At 37.0% G+C, this 20,959-nt stretch overlaps 1 protein-coding gene across 8 annotated transcripts in view; it reads left to right on the top strand.

The window, feature by feature from the left end:
* Positions 1-20,959, top strand: part of USH2A (usherin) — a 379,012-nt gene that overhangs the window by 21,410 nt on the left and 336,643 nt on the right. For all 8 annotated transcript variants that reach the window (XM_027681679.1, XM_027681684.1, XM_027681681.1 and 5 more), the window contains exons 4-8: positions 11,627-11,762; positions 12,945-13,008; positions 15,346-15,640; positions 16,898-17,082; positions 20,162-20,383. In XM_027681679.1, the coding sequence (XP_027537480.1) occupies positions 11,627-11,762; positions 12,945-13,008; positions 15,346-15,640; positions 16,898-17,082; positions 20,162-20,383 (902 nt within the window). The remainder of the gene's footprint in view (positions 1-11,626; positions 11,763-12,944; positions 13,009-15,345; positions 15,641-16,897; positions 17,083-20,161; positions 20,384-20,959) is intronic.

Here is a 20,959-nt window from a genome sequence, read left to right as displayed (position 1 = left end):
GTAGATGTATTTCTTCTTCCCCAATTGCCTTTATCTGTTTGTGAATCTGGGATGATTTCAATTTGCTGTAAGACAAGGAGGAGCTAAAGCTAGGGAAGGCAAGCAAAGGGGTAAGTAACAACTTGTGTAGATGGTGTGGATATATGAACATTTTTAGAAAAAGACACTGTGCTGTGATGGAACATCTGCCACTGAAATGGCAGAAGTTCTCTGACAGACAAGAGTGAAACAGACACATACATGGTTGCAGGTGGTATTCCGTTCTTTTGTGCGAAGTTAGGACACAAATTGTGTCTTCTTTTGGGACTCAGTATGCAAGTTGCTTTATTGTCCAACCTCCCACATGCACATGTTATCAGACATCTTGTTTCAAGGTGTAAAGAACAGATGTGAGAAAAAAAGTAACTTTAACATATTTGAGGTCTGAATTTGGGCAGGTGTAAAACGACATTGCTGAAATTGAAAGCAGTTTATAGGGGCTGAAGATCTGGCCCTTAACTAATGCAAACAGTTTGAACAAATTTTGATCTGGCATTTTATGTTTAAACAGTGAACAAAGATGATAATGGCAAAAGTGGATTTTAGAGAGAGATTTAATGGGACACTGATGGAAGATTGAGTGATCTTTTTCTGTCAGTCCATCTGTATTCTCTCTTTTTTTTAAAAATTGCAGTGATTTGTTAACTGCAGAAATTGGCAACAGGCAGAGAGGATGACCATGCAGTCTTATGGCATCCAGTTGATGACCTGTTTTTGAAGATGGTATGAGGGATCATAAAGTTTAGTTCCATGTGTATTGTGATGATAGTTGCATCTATATTTAAAGCTTTCTGTCACTGAAGCACTCTTGGTGTTGTCAGATGTCTATTGGACTGGATGAGCTGCAACTTCTTGCAATTGAATGTCAATAAGACCAAAGCAATTTTGGTTGATTCATAGCACCAGCTTAAGCATATTCACTTGCACAGATTACATTTGACAGATAGTTACCTTCAGCTGAACTCTGTGGTTAGAAGCCTTGGTATATTCTTGACAGTGAGCTTAGAGCTGATGCCTTATGTTTATTTCATATCCTGTTTTTGCCTTCCTAATACTGCATGTGTATGTCTACATTTAAATAAATTCACAGCTGAAGTACTAGTCACTCCACTTGTTATCTCTGGACAGAATGTTGTGATAAGTCAATTTCAGATTTTAAAAAAATGGTGTTTTTTCCCATTTAGGCAGTTTTAATTTCAAAAGCTATCTAATCAAGAATTTTTTTTTTTTTTTTATCAGGAGCTCCTGGAAAAGTGTCTGTCAAAGTCTAACAACAAGAGTATAAGAAAGAAAGAAAGAAAGAAGTAGAGGATATAAGCAAAGATGAAAAAGTATTTTTTCTTTTGGAATGTTTTTCTGGTATCCTACCAGTTTTCTGACCTGCAGGAAAAATATAGTCAGCACAGGTGTTCTTACCCAATTATGTTAGTGAAAGTTAAAATCCTCTGGATTCTGCAACAAGATTGTGCGCAGTGTCATCAAATACTGATATGTGTTAGCATCCCCTATAAATTTTGTAAAGAAAGGCATCTTTCCACATAATTTCTCATAATGGCTCTAAAATAGTCTGGGTTAATATACAGTTTCATTCACTGATTTGGTTAGTTGATCCTGGTTTTGGTGAACTTACATATAATGCAGCTTCATTTGGAGCATACTGAAGAATTAAACTTTTGAATTATTTCAAACCATTTCCCTGTGTGGGCTCCTGGTCAGCTTAAAGCAGCATCTTGATTTTGAAAAAAAATTCAATGACTTAATGCCAAATAGCTCATCCGTATACTGTTTCCACTCACAACTTCAGTTTCTGTTGTTAAAGGCTAAAGATGATTTTTTAATAGAGCTTAGGGAGGTTCTGAAAGGGAGATCTTGGAGTTTTTACTTCCTTCTCTCAGTGAAGAATAGGATTGCAGCATCCTTGAATTTCGATATGGATAAATAAAAAATAAAATACTTAACAAATTAAAACAGTTGCATTTGCATACTGGCGCGTTCTGGTGAGCGAACAGAGTTGACTTTGTAGTTTTGGCAACAGTTGAATAATGAATCTCAGTCTAGAACTATGTTGGCAGGTCTTCTTTCTAAAAATGACAGAATGGTTGTAAGTAAAGGAATCTCCCTTAACCATGGATGCTAGCTTAAGCACTTTCTTTTTGAAAATCATCATAATAAAGTCTCTGACTGTGCTGTTACTTATGTCAGTGGTGGCAATGAAAAGCCCCAAGCCCTATTTGTTTTCTTCCTGTAAAATGCTCTTTGTCCTGAGAACCGAAGATGCGCGAAAAGCATCACATTGAAACCTACACAGAAGCCAGGGTTGCAGCTTGCCTCTATCATCTTCGGCCCTTGTCCTTCAATCTTGCAGCTAAGTTGCTTCAAAGGCTTGAAATACAGAGCGGTGGGTAGTAGGTTTGGGTTTTCTTGGAGGTGCAGAGTTCTTACAGCTTGCAAACTTCATTTTTTGCCATGTGAAAGGTAGTATAGGATTTGAATATGGAAACAGCGGAATTCAGAAAAGTGAATCAAGTAATTTAGTAATAGCAGGTAGAATAGATTTTATTATATATGTAGCTTTTGCATTTGCTGTTATATATTGGCAAACGATCTAAAAACAGGATTGAAGATTTTAAATTGTGACAGGGTTCTAGCTGAAGCAGCACCAAGCTCACTGGTAGATTTGTCAGGCAGTTTTTTTGCTGATGCAGAAGGTACCATTTGTCTGTCAAGTGTTATGCAGATAAATTAGCTGAGCTGCCTTGTCCTCCTGGATATTTTTCTTTAATTTCCACAGCCCTCCCTCCCACAACTCCCCTGTCCCTATTAACTCGGTTATTAGCATCTTTTTTTGGTCTGTTTGAGAACAAGTTCCTAGACAAATTCCTCCTGACATATCCTTGTTCTCATATGTTTGCTACATAAATTCATTATCTCTTGCCAAGTTTTAGATCTGCCAAGTTCCCTCTGTGTTGTCTCAATTTTCATTCCAAGTAAAAAAATTAAAATGCAAAGTGCAGAAGACTAAAAGTGAACTCTTTTTATTTTAGGGTTGTAAGCTTTGCCTTTGCGAGGAGGAAAAAAATATAAAAAAAAGGCCACAGGAGAATTTGAAGTATGTAAGACATCTGCCCAAACATCTCTAGCAATAATGTCATCACTGTGATAGTCCTTATTCTTGAATTATCCATTCAGCTAAGGTTTTAAATTTGAGCTAGGCTGCATGTGGTATGTTGTAAGGAGAGATAATCAATATAAGACTATAAGAGCAGGCTGTATACTAATGCCAGTGAGTAATAGGTGACGTACGAGGTGGCTGATTGGGATGTGGAATCCTGGCTCATCTGCAGAGATTGAACTGTGGGAACTACCACACCTCTATTTTCTAAAGCAATCATAAGATGGCTGACAGACAGATTGTCTGAAGGCTTGGGAGGAGCAGAGGAGTTTGGGGATCATAGAACAATAGAATATCCTGAGTTGAAAAACACCCATAAGGATCATCGAGTCCAGCTCCTGGCCCTGCACAGGACAGCCCCAAGAATCACATTGTATGCCTGAGAATGTTGTCCAAATGCTTCTTGAAGGCTGGTAGACGTAGTGCTGTCTACTAACCTGGGGTGCCTGTTCTAATGCTCAAGCACCCTCTGGATGATGAACCTTTTCCCAATGTCTAACCTAAACCTCCCCTGACACAGCTTCATGTTGTTTCCTGTGGTCCTGGTCACCAGAGAGAAGAGCTCAGCGCCTGCCCTTCCCCTTCCCAGGATAAACTGTTTTGTTCCCTGTTTATATTAATGTTTGAGAAAAATAGTCCTCGGGCACATAGAATCTGCTCCCACCTGTATTCACTATGTTTTTCTTGTTGTTTGAGGTTTTGTTAATATTGTTTTGTAGGTTTGGGGTTTTTTTTAAGCTAAATGTAAATTTAGTAGATTAAAAAGAAGGAATAAATATTAGTAGAATAATGCAAAATAAGAATAAGGCAGAAATGGGGGGTAGAGACGGAACCTTTGAGATGTATGTTCAAGGTGTGTAAATTCTGCAATTTATTCAGAGAAGGAAGGTGTTGAATTGTGGCAGAAAGTTGTCTGCCATTTATGGTTCATCAATTTAGGGGCACATAGATGCTCAGGTTTTAAAAAATATGTAAAATGCAGCACTGTGATATTTGGTTGCTAGCTCTGCTTATATTACAGCTGAAAGTAAGCTTGGATTCATGCTAATGGTTTCAACCTATTTTTTCCCCCCAAACTCTGTTGCTGAAGTCTGTATCACTGACCTTTCCTCTTTACAGAAATTCATTTACGAAGTATTAAAGCTGTGTGGAAGCCTTTTTAACTGCAGGTTCAGCAAGATTTGCAATTATTCAAGAAAATACTGAAATACATACCTGTGTGTGTCTCATCACTTTGATATGCAAAACCCCTTTACTCTTCTATTAACCGTTATGCTTCTGTTTCACCTGCTTTCGTAAAGATGTGAACCCAAATGTCCCCCCGTGGTAGAATATGCCATATATCTTTATATGAACAGGCAAAAAGAGCATATTTAGACAGGTTGAAGGTGAAAAAAATTTTTATGCTCAAGTTTCTGATTAGACCATTATAACAGCATCACTAATTCTGCTCCTTCCATCTATTGTCTTCCTTCCTCTGTTGTCATCAGTGACCACTGTTGATTTGTTGACTCTATTAAAGTATTCAAGGAAGCCACAGGCCTGTCATTTTGGTCATAACCTTAATCTGTTTTCTCACCTTGGGAGAAAATGTGTTAATACACTGTCTGTTTCTACAGAATGAACTCATTGAGAAAGTTCCTGATGCAACAAATTTGCAATATGTTTAAGAAGGAAAAAAAGGTGTTCTGAATCTTGGTTATTTTAACAGATAGCAAGCTATGTTTAGCTGGCAACTTTTGTAAGAACCATACCAAATTAAGTGACAGTAAGCAATTGTAACGGTACGTTGTGTAGTAATTTTTGAGTTGGATGAGTTGCAGCTCCTCCTGATTTCTCATAATCTCTGACTCCTTGTTATTTCTGAATGATTAAGCAAATCATTTATGCTAACTTCTGCTTTAAGTTATATCTCTGTAAAGCCTGTGTAACTTCATTTTTTTTTGGAGTCACTTTAGTTTTTAAGACAAGTAAAGGGAGGGATCATTTCTGCTGGAAAATAAATAGCACTTTTTTTCCTTTTTTTTTTTTTTATGCCTTACAGGTAAATTATAGAGCTGCCTGATTGCTTCTCATAAAGCACTTTAAAATTCATCAAATGATGTATCATCTTTATAATAGTTATTTCTATTTCTGAGAAACTGCTTGCTGTGCAAATAGAGCTTATTTAAAGGAAAAACAAAACCAGACTTGAGTCTTCTTACGGTTTATTTTTCGTTCTCTTGTTTCAAGGAGAACTTGCTTTTTTATCTCATATTTGAGAAACAGGCCTTATGTTTTAGTTTGTGTTAAATTTTTAAATTTAGCTTGCATTTGCAGCTAGCTAGATTTGCATTTTTAAATGAAAAATTAGCTGGTTTTTTTTTAATTTTAATATGCAGATACCTGAGTTTTGGAATAATCTCGTTCACTGCCTGGTATGTATCATAGATCCCTGAACTGCTTCTTTTTCATTTTGTATGAAAACAGTGGTGCGTATTACGTGTACTGGAATGTATTAATTTCCTAGTATTGGAAGATGCATTTTGGGTCCTTGTCCTTGTTTTATATGTGTTGGTCAGTCCTGCCCCTGCCCTTTGAGACTTTGTGTGGTGGTCTAAATAGCCATAAGAACTGAAGTTACAGTCCAAGTGCTTGCCATCACTATGTTGGTTGGATAACTAAGTAGGCCAGGATTAGTATCATTTGACTTAAATGACTAGAAAAGATTTTTTTTCTTTTATTTTTGGTGCCAGAGTTCTCTCTGTTGTGGAGCTCCTCATTTATGGCGTGCGCATCTGGGAAGAAATCCTTCTGGTTTATTAATCTATCTTGCCAGACAGTGTGATCTAGTTATTAGAACAATAGATGATGAGAAGAAACTTTAAGATTAAATTGTATTTTATGGTTACTAGAAGCTATGATGAATAAGAGTAAAAAGAATGTATGTTCAACCAGTAGAAGAGATTAATGTTGTCTTGAAATAACTCCCTTTAATTTATCTGTAATATTTTAATAAATCTTTCCCAGGACATTAAATATTGGGATAGGAAAGATAACCTATAGGGAAAGATTGTACTAACTGAAAAACAGCTATGTCTTTGGAGCATATAATAATTACAAATTGTAAAATATTTTGGGAAGAGACTACTGCATCTGTCGGTTGTGTGTCATTTAGTGCAGTGAAGCTTTGATCTCTGGATAGTGATCTTGAGCTCTGCTATAATATACTTAGGTATTCTTTAGGATTTTTTTTTAATAGAACATAAAGGACTCTTCTATGTGTCTTCTTCGTATCTTATTTATTAGAAATCATTTTCCACAGGTAAGGTATATGGGTAGTTTTAATATTAGAACTGACGTTTAATGGAAAAATCTTACTAATGCCAAAAGATCATAGTGTCCGCTGAAGAAAGATTCACTTAACTTCATTTATTTTTGCTTAAATGGTGCAATTCAATTCCACATGGAAGAGACTAAAATTGTCTCAGTTGCCTTTTATATATATGTATCAGGACATTTTGATGACAGAGTGATTAATGTGTGTGAAGAAAAAATGTGGGGTGATTAATGTGTGTGAAGAAAAAAATGTATGTTGCTTAAGTGGGCCAGATATCACACATGTACATTGCAGTGTAATAAATGTGTCTATTATTACATGAAAGACAAAACTTTGTAGCTTGTGGTCTTAGAATTCCCTCAAATTGGCTTTGGCTTGGAAAAGGTCATTGTAGTTCAAGAAAGTGGAGTCAATATAACTGTGTTTTTTGTTTGATGTCAAAATCTGTTCTACCTCTGTGTTAATGATAAGGAATATTCAACTTGTTTTTTTTAAAAGCATATTGCTAATTTTTTTTGTGATACTACTTATTTTTATGATACCTGTTATACTCTTTATTTTTAACTCTTATACTATTTATTTATACATTGATTATACCAATATACATTACACTTACAGATATCAGTACAATACAAGGCTTATGAAAAAAAAAAGTGAAAGAAAGAAAATGTATTCTTCATTCAAGGAGCAGCTATGCAAAATCAGGCAGAATATATCCATGGAAAGCTACTAATATATAGAAACCATGGCTGACTGGTGAAGTCACTGAGCTGCTGGTGGCTTGAGATTCAAAAAGTATTCAGGCACACTAACATACAAGCTTGCCATGCTCCTGTATGGCCCCTGCTCCTGTTTTTTGCCTTATTCCCTTAGCCAGTGCAACTGCTCTGAAGTGGAGTATTCAGTTGTGTTGCTTCTTTTTTGCCACACAGATTGCTGCTATGTAGTGGAAGTAAGCAGTTCTGTTAGCAGTTAATACCTGAAAATACTGGCTTTTGTTCACATGAAAGCTCTGCCTGATCCAGACCAAGTGGAAAAAATCATGTTAAATTTCATTGTTATGTTTTCATGGGTAGGATCTGAATAGCAGAGATCTTTAGGTGATAAAATAAAGTTGTAATGTGTTTTCTATACCTATCTTGTTTTATTAACAGTAGCATGGACACAATCCTGTGCAATGTGCTCTGGGGTGACCCTGCTTGAGCAGGGAAGTTGGATCAGGTGATCCACTGTGGTCCCTTCCAACTTTACCCATTCTGTGGCTTTGTGATTCTGCACTACTGTGAGTGACCCACAGGGCAAGGAAGTTTTTGGTATTGCTGTCTCTGATGCACAGTTTGCTTGTGCCAAAGAACCATAAGAGCTTAGTTCAGGATGCATTAAAGGAACTTGCCTCTCAGCTCTTTGGCCCAGCACCTCTCATCTTTGAAACCCTTCTGGATTATAACAAGAATGCTATTAGAGGAAAGAGTGTAAACATCTTTCACCACCTCAGTTCACCGTCAGATGGATTTTCCATTGCTTGGTATTAGGTTCTATGTTGGCAGGGGCTGATGTAGTTTCAGAGTGAATGTATCTTAGTAACTAATCCTTGCTACCTCCTTGTGAGGTGATTTGCTAAGTATCTGACAGATGGGGAAGCACGGAAGTGCAGGGCGGTTTCAGAGCTGGGATTAGAGGGCTGATGTCCCAGGCTTCTGGTCCTGCGCTCTGCGCAACCATGAAGGCAACCTTTCCTGCCCATCTCCTGTTACTCTCTTGGGACAAATTCCTATTGAACGTTATTAATAAAGACAACAGGGGAATAATCCTGTTGTCCTAGTCAGAAGGGAAAATGTTCTTTTAGTTCTGTGCTATTGTATGAAATTTAATGCTATCGGTCAGGAGACCTTAAATAACTACATTAAACAGCCGATTTGGTGCCAGCTTTTCTTCTTATTTAGCTTAGTCTAAACTGACACCAAACTTCGAGACTTCCTCTCCTCCCACAGTGGAGAGCCGCTGGGATTTTTTATACCACACATGGTTTCCCTCCTACATTTTCCTCCCATGTCAGATATTCATACCCCCTTTAATAACCAGCAGGGGGATCATTACATTGAGCTACTGCCAAATGCATAATGACTGCTGCCTTTGCCTTACACAGTCACTGCACTACTGATATCCAATTCAGCATTGTAAAGTGCTTAGGGCTACCTTGGGGATGTGCTATATTAAACCCAACTATTCTAAATCCTATTTAATACAAAGAGATTGGTGGTGGGGGAGGGGGGAGGGAGATTTAAAATTGTCATTAGTCACCTATTCTCAACAAGTAAAAATACCTGGTCACTTAGGGCTCAATTCTGTTGCTGTTAAGTCATAAATAGACCCACTGATTTTAGTAGGGGATGCATGGAGGTAAGCACTCTGCTTACCATGGGGGGAGGCAGAATTGGGTCCTATAAAGCTGTGTCTGAGACAGTAAGTTTGCAAGAAGCTGATGGGGGTGAGTGCACCCATTTCTGAATTCCCCTTACAAATGTTTTACAGTGGAAACAGGAAAGCGGAAACATGCTTCATATCTGACTAAAAATAAAGGTACTCTTAAACTTGTAAAAGCAACATTTTTATTTGAATGATATGACAGAGCTGCCACAGGAGTGTTACCTGCTATAAAGAAAGCTTAAGAATTATTACCTTTATTAGACCAGTGACACTGAGCTTTAGCCATACATTTCTAACTTCTGTCCCTCTACAGAGACAATTTTCTTTTCTTAAATAAACTGTCATGCTAGTGTTAATATATTGTTGGCTCCCTCATACTCTGAGAATACTGCTGATATAAAACATGTATATGTTAGATTGGTAATAGTATCTTTAGTGTAGCTGACTAGAACAAATGTGTTTCCCTCATGGCTGTGCTAATGTGATAAAGGAAAATTGGCTGTTCATCAGCTTTTGGCTGGGTAAAGACAGTAGAGATGGAACCACATTCTTTTTTATGCATTAATACCACTGAGAACTTTTCACTAGTTATATTTCATGTGCGGGCATGTTGTGCAAAGATGTTGTAAAACATGAGATAATGCTACAAATAACAAAGTAGAAAAGCCTGTATCTTTTATGATGATAACAGTCAAACACCAAATGACAGTAACAGGCTGTAAAAAATGTGATGCAGAAAAAAAATGCGATGTAACCACCACATATACGTATACTTAGGCTCTTGCAAATAGGGCATCAGATGTTTAGAGGGCTTTGAATTAAAATTAAATAAAAAACTGTTGTATTTAGGTCATTGATGTGTCAACACAAAAGATAATTTAAAATGGAGAGATGTATTTTGAGTGGTGAAACTCATATGCAATAACTTTTTGAACAAATCTCCAGGCTTAGTAATTATGATAATAGCCTTCAAATTTCCATCAGTGGAAGGGCAATAAATATTCCTGTCTAAATTTGGGAAGTATTGACTGAATCTGGAAATGGCAATAAAGCTCAGAATGCATGTGTATGTTTGAAAGTGCAGTTTAAGGAGGAAAAATTCATCTGTACAATTTTGTGTGAAGCCTAAAAAAAAAAAAGTCCAAACAAAACCCTCCATCTTATTTCATGTTTTCTTTCTTAAAATGCTGATAGACTCATGTTGCCCAAGGCACTGATGCTGATCATCTGAGCTCAGATTTATAGATAATTGTGTCCGTTTATCTTGGTCTGAAATTTGAAAGACTTTATTGCAGAATAGTATTGTGAGTGCTTATATTGTGGTTTTCAAGCTGGTATCTTGTTAACTGGTAAATAAGTTCTGTCTTTCCTCTTTGCAACAAATTATTCTGACTTGTAAACCTTTTGTGTCCTCACATAGATATTGTTCTTATGGAAGCAATTATTCCATATTTATTTTGTTGTGATTAGCATGACTATCAAGACGGGCTAAAGCACTCTAGTTTTATCTGGCCTTGATAGACACGATTCACCAGGCATCCATATCTGCAAAATTAAAATACTGCTCTGTAAATTGGCAGCAAAAAAATGGTGTTTCTAATGCTCAAAGCCACCAAGTTCTCATGTGGAAAAAGCCTTATGCAAGCTAATTATTGCTAAAAATCAAGTAATTTCATTTTTGCAAATAAATCACTTTCTGAAATAGAAGTTTTGGATAAGTTCAACTTAGTTTGTATAATTAACTTCATTAATGGGAAGCTGACTATAGCCATGATACCTACTGTTTTCATTTTGTGTGGACCTATATTTTTTAAATAAGAGGATTGAATTTCATAAAATATAAGGCTGAAAGACATTCCCATATTAATAAAATTTTCCTAATTTTAGGTAACCTAAACCTGAGGATTTTTAATGCAAAAAAAGTACTTTGTAAAAGCTCAGCATCTCGTGACTTTGTGGAGCTGGGAGAACGCCATAAAGTATTTCTATGAACGTTAGCTCAGATTTAAAATGAATTGGCAGGGAAGGGAACACTTGCAGAAAACAGTACCCTGGGGTGCTGGCTGAGTGCATATTCCTAGCCAAGGGTTCCCTTGATGTGAGGGAATTAGCCACTGGGTGTAAAGCAGATGTAGGCAGTTCCTATACCATTCCCTTCAGCTCTTGTAGAAAGTAGCATGCTGGGGTTGGGTAGGTGTTTTGGAGGGGTGTTAGAGGCCTGGCTGAAACGTGCTGTGCTTGGTTATCCTGAGCATGGTGTACAGCCCCTTGAGGCCTGTTTGAACTGATGTGTATGAGAAGAGCTGTGACAGCTATAACATGTGCCCATGGCCTGAAGTGGTGATGTAGCTGTAACCAGCCTTGTGCCGTGTGAAACAGACCCATCCTTCTCCTTTTCCTCTCTTCCCCCTCCCTGCCAGATCCCTATACTGTAGTTTCTTCTTTGATTTAACTACTGTGGAAATTTTACACCTTATGCATCTGAGTGGTGATCTATTAACTGGATGGACAGAAGAGAGGTAACTGCTTTCAGTAGGCACTGAAAATAAAGAAACACAGCAGTTAGGTTGAAGTAATGTTATTGGTTAATCAGCGATAGACTCAACATGTAGAGAAATCAGTGATTGCATAATAAACCATGTGTTTGCCCTTTTACATTGACTCTCTAGGTGCATCACAGCCGAATTAGTTTCTTCTTAAATGGCTGGGAAGATGACAACACACCTTTTGATTCCAGGATTCTTAAGGGAACAGTTGCAGATACTGATGCTGATGGTACTCTGCAAATTGGACAAAGCTTCACAGGTGAATCTTGTAGTATTTTAGTGGAATGCATTGGAATATACAAAATAAAATATGCATCTTGTGGTTAAAAGAAGTGTGCAAGTAATTTTAAGTTACCTATATGCTAAGAAGTAATACCTTCCAGCAGAAGAAAATTCCTATTGTACAATTAGCTTTCTCAAAAGATTGTCTGAAAGATAGAAGTTTGGTAGATGATCCAGTAGGATAATAATTTATTCTATGTGTTACTGCATATAGGTAGGTTTTCCTGCCTTCTCTAAAACATGCATGTGTAAAGTGGCACATTCCAATAATTTATGTTCATAGTTTTTCTGAGTAAATATATGCAAGTATTTCAGAATGGAATTGTGCATGACCACTAGACAATGCTCCTCTCTGTGGAGACTCAGGAACAGAGCTGAAGATTTCTGGCTGTAAATGTTCTTCAGTTCTATCAATACTGATGTAAACGACTAGCAGAATGAGAATCTTGCAGCCTAGTAATGGCTAATAACTTTACTCTTCCTCTACATCTAGAATTTTATATGTACTACAGCATGACATAGTCATAGCAGAATGGTGGGGGATGTTTTGCTGCTTTTCACAAATTCTTGGCTCTCCTGGTCTAAGAACACTGACTATTGCTCTTCAGGAACATGCACAATTTGAAGCTAACTCCTAAATATGGCTATATGTCACTTAGAACAACTTTATTGTGGGCTTGGGCAAGAAAATATGCTGTGCCCCATTTCTTAAAGCTTGTGTTTGGAAATGTGTTTTGTTGTAATTTTGATTCTGAATCCTGGAAAACTAATAATTGTATAAAAGAAGATAATATTTTAAAATGCTTTTTATCTTTATTGTATAAATTGATAGGTACAGTTGTACCTACTGTATCTCTTCTCTAATTAGAGGTGGCACATGGACTGGCTCATTACTTCTGTCTAATGAGCCGATCCCTGTGCCACCTCTCTAATCAGAAAAGAGATAGGTACAAAATGTTCTTATAAAGTTATTATAAATCATTCTTTTTTATAAAAAAAATTAAGCCGCTGCCCTCTATAGTTTTGTCCAGGTCCAAGATGGTTTCATTCAGGAGGGGTAATTGTGCAAGAGAGATCTCTGAGTGCTGAATTAAAGGTGTTCTCATGCAGTGCAAAGCTGCCTTCTGCTCAATAGATTATTTATAGTATATTTTCTTAGGTTTAGAGCAATTTGTTGGAAGAATGCAAGATTTTCGATTTTACCCAGTGGCACTTACAAACAGGTAAAGAACTTTTATTTTTGTAAAAAAGTAAGAGTGAGGCGAGAAGAAAGTGTAGATAACAATATGCTTATTTCCCAAAGTATAGTGCTTTTCAGATATTTTCTTTAGATGATTGCTTATGATGATGTAGTTTCCTGAACCTCATTTCAAAGATTACCCTTAATCTAAAAAATCTTGAGTTAAAATAAATTCAGCAACTTAATGTGTTTTGCTTTTGAACTGTGCTTAAGTAGGCTTAATATATATAGCGGTATATGTAGTGTATATATAGTGCAACACAACACTCAGTAATAAATATGTGCTTTCCTTCTTATTGTTGTCCTTGTTACAACCTGATTTACCATGTATTCTGCAGAGAGAAGATCCAGTTGCTAGATTTCAATGCTTATAAACTGTCTAGGTGTTATCTACTCATCATAATTCTGACATAATAGTATGTGCTGATAAGCTTAGTCCTGGTGGATAAGACTTGCTAAGAGCTTTCTCAGAGCTCTGTGTAAACTGTAAGGCAAGGGAGGGAGCATAGCGGACTAGTCCATTTTAGACCACTCAAATACCAGTGATCCAGTTGAAGAGGACAGACACTCCAACTTGGTTAGAATGTTGGCTTTGTGGCTGCAAGCCTGGCTCGCTGTGCTTAGCTGTTCCTTTCCTCTGGTTTCAGATTCCCCATAGTATCGGATGTCCATGTCAGCTATTCTAGGTGCTTCTCCCGCCCCATGCACACGCCCTTACCCCGAGGTGCCATTGTCTGAACTGTTCCTTGCTTTCTATGTTAGATTGTCACCATAAGCTGCCAATGACTTTGCTGGCTCAGCCCACAGAGCCCTGGGCAATTGCTTTGACTTCCTCCATTCCCGAGGCCAAATTACAGTTGCCAGTGCAATTTCTGTTGCCCTCCAGCCTCCCTTCCTAGCACATTACAAAGAAATGTTACCTTTGTTATCCAGCTCATGCTGGATTAATCTAGTCAATTCAAGCTGGCCAGAAGTAGTCAGGTCCTATTTGTCTGCGTGGTGCTTCTGGGTAGGCTGCGCGCAATGACACTCATGACTGCAGACCTCAAGGCTGCTTAATGATAGTCTTTCAATAAGATGTAGAACAGTTTCCTAGGAGCTCAGCTGTCTGCAGGACATTATGATGAACTGAGCTCCTCTGAATTGAAAATATTAATGTGAATCTGAATTCCAAGTTTTATGAAAATCATGTTGGTTTTATTTTTTCAAAGCAATGCTTGTCAAATCCTTTGAACTACAATTTAGGTCAATGAAATTAATAAAGTTTAACAATTGAAAAATAAGATATTTTACAGAATGTTTTGGCCTGGTGATGTCTTTGTAGATTTGATTTTATATCCACAAATAACTTGGTCCAAAATGGGATAAACTGTGAAGGAAAGTCTTTCCTGTGTGCCAATTAATTTAAGGCTATGTCTGTGTAAAAGGCCCTATAGCTTTGGGTTCTGTGGAATTTGTAGTGACAGCTAGCAAGTATTTATTTACTTAAGAAGTACACAAAAATTATGTTCTTAATCTTAAAAAAGAAAAATGGGAAAAGTAACAGCTTTTTAATATAAAAATTCAGTATCTTCTAGGCTTACAAAATCTTTCTTTTACACCAGAGAAGAACAGATAAAGACCTGCCCATGTCATGCATATGTCTACCTGCTTGCCTGCCTACCTCCCTATGTATCTATTTCAGTTGCTGATGTCAGAGGAAACTCAAATGACTCAATGGTTTGACATGGCTGTATTGATTGCAAACTGGGGCAGCTAAAAAGGGGGCATTTGTATTAAAATTAGTTAAAAGTAAAAGTATTTCTGTCCAGGTTTTGTACAGTGCAATGTGATATTGTTCAAGGTGGTCTCTTTGGTGGATTTGAGTGCAAACATTCAACTTCTTTGTGGTTACAGGCAATGTGTCAATGTTATGGTATCCTTAAGAGCAGTATCCAGACCACTAACTGGAGTCAGACATGATGCTGCAATAAAGTGTTAAGAGTTTTTCTCCTTGCATATATGGCTAGATTCATCCTATCTAGCTTTAGACACCTCAACAAGGAACTAATTTCCCTTAGTGCCATATGTCTGAGGAACTTCATATATGTGGAGCAATGAAAGCATCTCTGCAGTGCTTCTTCTGAGGGTGCCTGCTGTTTACCATAGATAACATAGAGAACTTGTGGGGGCTTCATTTGTAGCTGATTGCCCCATTTTTATGAGCTGAAACCAGGCCTTTAGTGCTTCTAATTTTGTTTAATCTAAGACCCTAGAGGCACAAAGTGGCACTTGTCCTTTTTTGTCATGTATGTAATTACTTTTCTATATGCTGTCACAGAGACATTTTGGAAGTATTCTCTGGAAAATTCCCTCATCTTCATACCCAGTCTGAGTGCCGCTGTCCTGGAAGTCATCCCCGAGTGCACCCATTGATACAGAGGTACTGCATCCCCAATGGTGCAGATGATACCACTAACGACAGAGTGCTGAGGTTGGATGCAGAAGCCCATCCTCTGTATTACATCAATGATGATGACATTGGGACCACTTGGATTTCATCTGTGTTTGCTAATACTGCAGGTCTGGATCGTGGTGTTTCAATCACAATAGATTTGCAAAATGGACAGTATCAGGTAATGGGAATATTACATTTGCTATTTATTAAATAAGAACTAAGAAAATAGTTTTGTAGATGTTTCATTTACAATTTTGAGGAAATTCAAAGCTTATGCTTTAAAATTTTATCCTTAGAGGATCAGGAAGAAAGCTTCCTTTTTTTGGTGTGTAACAGTGCAAAAGGCAGAATGCATTATGGTTTTTGTCATTCTCTTTCGATGTGCCTGTTGTAACAAGCAGTAATCTTGAACAGATATACCAGAGAGGATATCCTGTGTGAAGGCACCAATATTTAGAAACTGATTGCTGTCTTTTACCTCCACTTTTATAATCTTCAACTTTAGTTTTAATTTCTATTAAAGCTAATAGTGCTTGTTCCATACCTCTGGTAGAAAACTGACTGCAGACAAATGAAGTTGAACATGTTGAAAGCACACTGACTTATCAGAGGGGATTTCTGTTTTGTAGATATTCTGGAGATGGTAGTTTAGCCTCCCAAAGAATATGGAAGGAGAAAACGATAGGCAGACCTGGTTACTGAAGAGGCCATATTTCATCTAACACTCCACTGGGCTGTTGAAGAGTGTCAGGATGTCTTGGAAGGAGGGACTTATCAGGAATGGGGCTGCATTCACAATAGGGAATGTACCAAATATCTGTGTATTCTTGCTAGCTTATTATTATTTTTCTTTCATTAATGGTGAGAAGGGAATTCTTACATAAGTAAGAATTAGTCCTTTAATTAAAAGTGATTTCAAATGTATGTGACATTCTAGGATTTTGCTTATTTGCTACACACATTTCTGCACAAGCAGTATGCTGAGGGAAGTGCTCTTTAAAACAGCACAGGTATTTGATAAGATTCTGAGCTAAAAATAGAGAGAATCCTGGAAAAAAAAGTACCTGTTATCAGACAAATGACTCATCAAATATTTGGCAACACAGAATTATAACCTTCATTTTTGCCAAAATAATATTACTGTAACAAATCATGGATTTTGTGGTGCATTTTCAAATGATCTTCAAGAAAAGGTGGAGTTCTGATGCACAGATCAGTAGTTGTGTAATAGTGTCTGAGAGTTCAAAGAGCTTGTTTAACAAAAAAGGTTATCTTTGGTTTTAATTGGGAATATATGGCCTGAAATATAGCTGCTTCTTCTGCCTATGAGTGGTAGAGCAGACTGTGTAGTCACATAGAAAAATGAAGTTTATATTCTCATTGTTTTAGAACTTAGCCATTAATATCAGTTCATAAATTTGTTATCTTCTTGTAGGTATTCTATATTATACTGCAGTTCTTTAGCCCACACCCTGAAGCAGTAAGAATAGAAAGAAAAAAAAGAGATGATCTAAAATGGGAAGACTGGCAGTATTTTGCTAGAAATTGCAGTATTTTTGGAATGGAGAACAATGGATCTCTGGAAAAACCAGACTCTGTCAACTGTCTCCAGCTTCATAGGTATGAGTGGGTATTATCTGCATAATACAGATGCTTTGAACAGGTAACATCCTGACACAATTCATTTCTATGTCCCAATGAGATAGAATCTTTTAATTTGGTATACTCATTTATTATGGACTACTGAATATATAAAAGATCCTAAATCTGACCTTTTGATTGCAGATTTCCAGAAAGTCATCTGTCATTTTTATCATATTTTAGTCATTTATGAATGTGACACAATTGATTCCTTGGTTATTTTTGTGCTAGAGTTTTGAAATTTTATGTGCTTGTGTTTTGAGGGGCTATTGTCAGTAGAATTACAGAACATTGAGATGATAAGTGGAGGAAGGTACTGACGTAACAGATTGTTTTAAACTGTCTAGCGGATATGGGAGTCTACCTTCTGATCTCTGAGAGTGGAACTTGTTCTGAAATCTAGAAAAGAGGCCAAACTTAAGTACAAAAGCCAATCATCCAGCCTTACTACGGGTCATGCAAAACATGTAAGAAACGTCTTGAAAATGATATCTTGAAACTTTCTAATCTTTCTAAACAAGAATCAATATAAAACTATGGGAGGGGGATAAGGAGAGTCACTAGCTTTTAGAAATATGTTGCATGCCCTTTTACTGACAATGAGCATGTGCATATTTAAAGCTATATAATATAAAATATACATTTCATAAATATAGTGTATGACATCTATAATAGTTAATATGTTATCATTTTACACACACATGCATGTATGTACACACACATACACATAATTGAATCTATACCACTACATGTATTTAAATGCATTATCTCTTGGCTGAATTCAGCTGCCAGTCAGTTCTAGGCTTGTTTAGTATTTAGCTGGAAATCAGTGTGAAAATACATTACCCGGTGCTGTAGGCATTTTGCTTTTTTTGTTGTTTCACTTTTACTACTTTTCTAAGACTTTTCAAGTGTCAGCATCATTGTCTGTTCTCCAGGAGTTCAGAATTCTGAGGAGAGGAGCATAAGGTCATTTGAGTTACACCACTCTTCAGTAAAGGAATCTGAGCTTTATTGCTGATTCTTGGAACAGAGGGTAGAGGAGAAGGGAAATATCTTAAGTAACCCAAACATTTTTGGATAAATAAACCAAATGAGGTGTAATGCCACTTTCATCCCAGAAATACATATTTGTATATTTTCTAAAAAGAACTGAGGAGTTAAATATGAACTGTTTCCGTAAATGTTTTGTAAGCAGCACTGTTTCTGTCCTTCAATTAAAACACGAATGATGATAGGAAGTGATACAAATGAATGATTTTTGGGTACAGCTGATGTACAGAACGCTTTGTTTAAAAATATATGGTGCGTATATACCCTATAATGGTGAGTATTCTGTGTTCTCAAAGAGTAGTTACTGTTGAAACAATGCTCCAAGTTTGTGTCAGCAGTGTAACAGAGTTCCCTTTATAGGAGGATTTTATGCTAAACCAAAACTGGTTTCTCTCTCTTTCTCTCCCAGCCACATACTTGTAACTGCCAAGACATGTCCAAATTGTCTGTCCAGGATTTAGACACCAGTGTGCTTGTTACCTGGTGGCCTAGCTAGGTTCCCTGGGTTAACATGGAAGGCAAATGACCTTGGCTTTGAAATCCTTACCACGATTTGAGAGTTCTTGTTTTGGTGACCATAAGCTAGTACTGAATGGACTTTTTTGTGTCCTTTAGGAAATGAAAGTGGTTAAGGTTTTTGTTTCTCCGTCCTGTACCACCTGTGTAAGTTAGGAGTTGCTTGCTGTCCTTAATCCCCCTATCAGAGGCTTGAATCTTTGCTTAGTCTGAATATTGGTTGACCTTTATTTTAGGATCTCCTTTGTTTTCCTAGTTTCCTGAGAAACTGCATGTAGATGCCCTAAAATCTTGATGACCTGCTTATCTAGTTGCCATCAGCCTTACAGTCTTTGTGCTGTTCCTTCTGGTGCTTCCATAACAAGATGGTGGTGTTCGTCTGCCATTTGTACCTGTCTAAACATTTACATTACAGTTCTGCATGCCATGGCAGCAAAAAATATTTTATTTAATTTTCTACAGAGCAGAAGAGAAGACAGTATCACCCAGAGAAAAATACAGATATATTCCACTGAGATTTTTGTGAAGCACTGACCTGGATTGGGGGACAGTAAATTCAAAGATTCTTCATGAAGCCAGAGGATTATGACTCAGCAGACCTAGTCTAACTAGAAATCTCATCTTTCAAAAGCTCTGAGATATTTTGAAGTGACATTTTTTGAATGTTGTATGTCAGGTGCCAGGTGGTAACATGGGTTATCTGTTTTTAATGAGCCCATGTAGGTGTGCAAATAAGCAGGCATTCTTCTCTCTTGCAGAGAGAAGCCTCATAGCTAAACTCTGCCTAGTACATATAATAACATAACATAGGATTCATATCAAATTGTCCAGTTTATATATAGTCAGCCTTCGCTTGAATTCTCAGGACTGTCCTTCCCCTTCCTGGGCTTAAATATACAGTTTTACTCTCAATTCTACTGCATTCCATGAAATTCTCTTGTACTTCACTTGCATGTGTTTCTAACTCTGTCCACTCATCAAATAAGATTATATCGTCCAGTGAGTCTGGAATTCAAGATATAATAATTGTTTCTGTATGGTTTTTAAATGTGTTTAGAAGATATATAATTAACAATATGGACCTGTTAATTACTTTGTTAGTCATCGGAATGGTTTCCTTATGTGGTTCAAGCCTAGTTCATGTTTCTCAGAGTGTTAAACTTTTTAAAAACTTAGTGCAGATGACACTGTATCAGTCACACTTTATTCCTATTTTGAAGTTGCCTGCTAGAGGCTTTACTTTTAATTGGAATCTTAGAGTCTGGAGAAGAGTTTGGTAGTTTGGGGCAAAACAGACATATAGAGGACATTTCTTTTTCCCTTCTTGAATTCCAGTGACTTGGAATCCAGTGACATAAGAATTTGTACCCAGAAAGCACAAAAACCCCTATGTAAGTGGAGACCCTCTGAGAAACAGGATATTAGGAGACAGAATCTGTAAAATATTTGATATTTTGATTTTAATTTGCCTTCCTGTCTATTTAAACAGCTTTACACCGTATTCTCGTGGTAACCTGACTTTTAGTGTTCTTACCCCGGAACCAAATCACCGACCTGGTTACAATGATTTTTATAATACTCCCTCTCTCCAAGAATTTGTAAAAGCTACACAAGTGAGGATTCATCTCCGTGGCCAGTATCATACTAATGAACCTTGGGTAAATTTCAGGCATAGGTACTACGGAGTTAATGAAGTTACAGTCAGTGGAAGGTAGGTGTTATGTGACTTTTCCCACACTACCTCTTACTATTGCAGCTGTGCAAAGCATATAAGGACCTGCCTAAAATTTAGTCAAATTGATTTGCTTTTACATTTATGAATGAGAAAAGAATTTGTTCTAAAGCAGTGTATCAAGATTGAAATTATTGGCGTGCTGTGTTTTTAAAACATTTGCTCACATGTGATTTTACGATTATTTATACTTAATACACAAATCTATCAAAAGCAGTCTTTTCCTTGGAATTACCGAGGCCTCTAAGCAAAGGGATTGGTACGATGAAACGATTGCTTGTGCTTTGCCTCAGTAACTGTTCCAAGTTGTAGATTCCCAGTCATGGTAATTTTAACAGTCTTAATGCAGAGCTCATTCTTTGTTTTAGCTGAAGTTTTCCTTTCAAAATTGGTCAGCTGTCAGTAAAAGTATTACATTATCTGTGACTGACAACTTTATTGTATATGATAAATGTGCTGTCTTGTGAAAGGACTAATTATGCCCTATAAATAATATGCAGATTTGGCAATGAAATAGTTTCCAAGGATTATATGGTGCAGATTTTTGATAAGTAG

Source organism: Neopelma chrysocephalum, unplaced genomic scaffold (assembly GCF_003984885.1).
Source record: "Neopelma chrysocephalum unplaced genomic scaffold, ASM398488v2 Primary Assembly neopelma1_61b, whole genome shotgun sequence".
Taxonomy (NCBI): domain Eukaryota; kingdom Metazoa; phylum Chordata; class Aves; order Passeriformes; family Pipridae; genus Neopelma; species Neopelma chrysocephalum.
The sequence above is the reverse complement of the archived record's forward strand: the minus strand, read 5'-3'. Positions and strand labels throughout refer to the sequence as shown.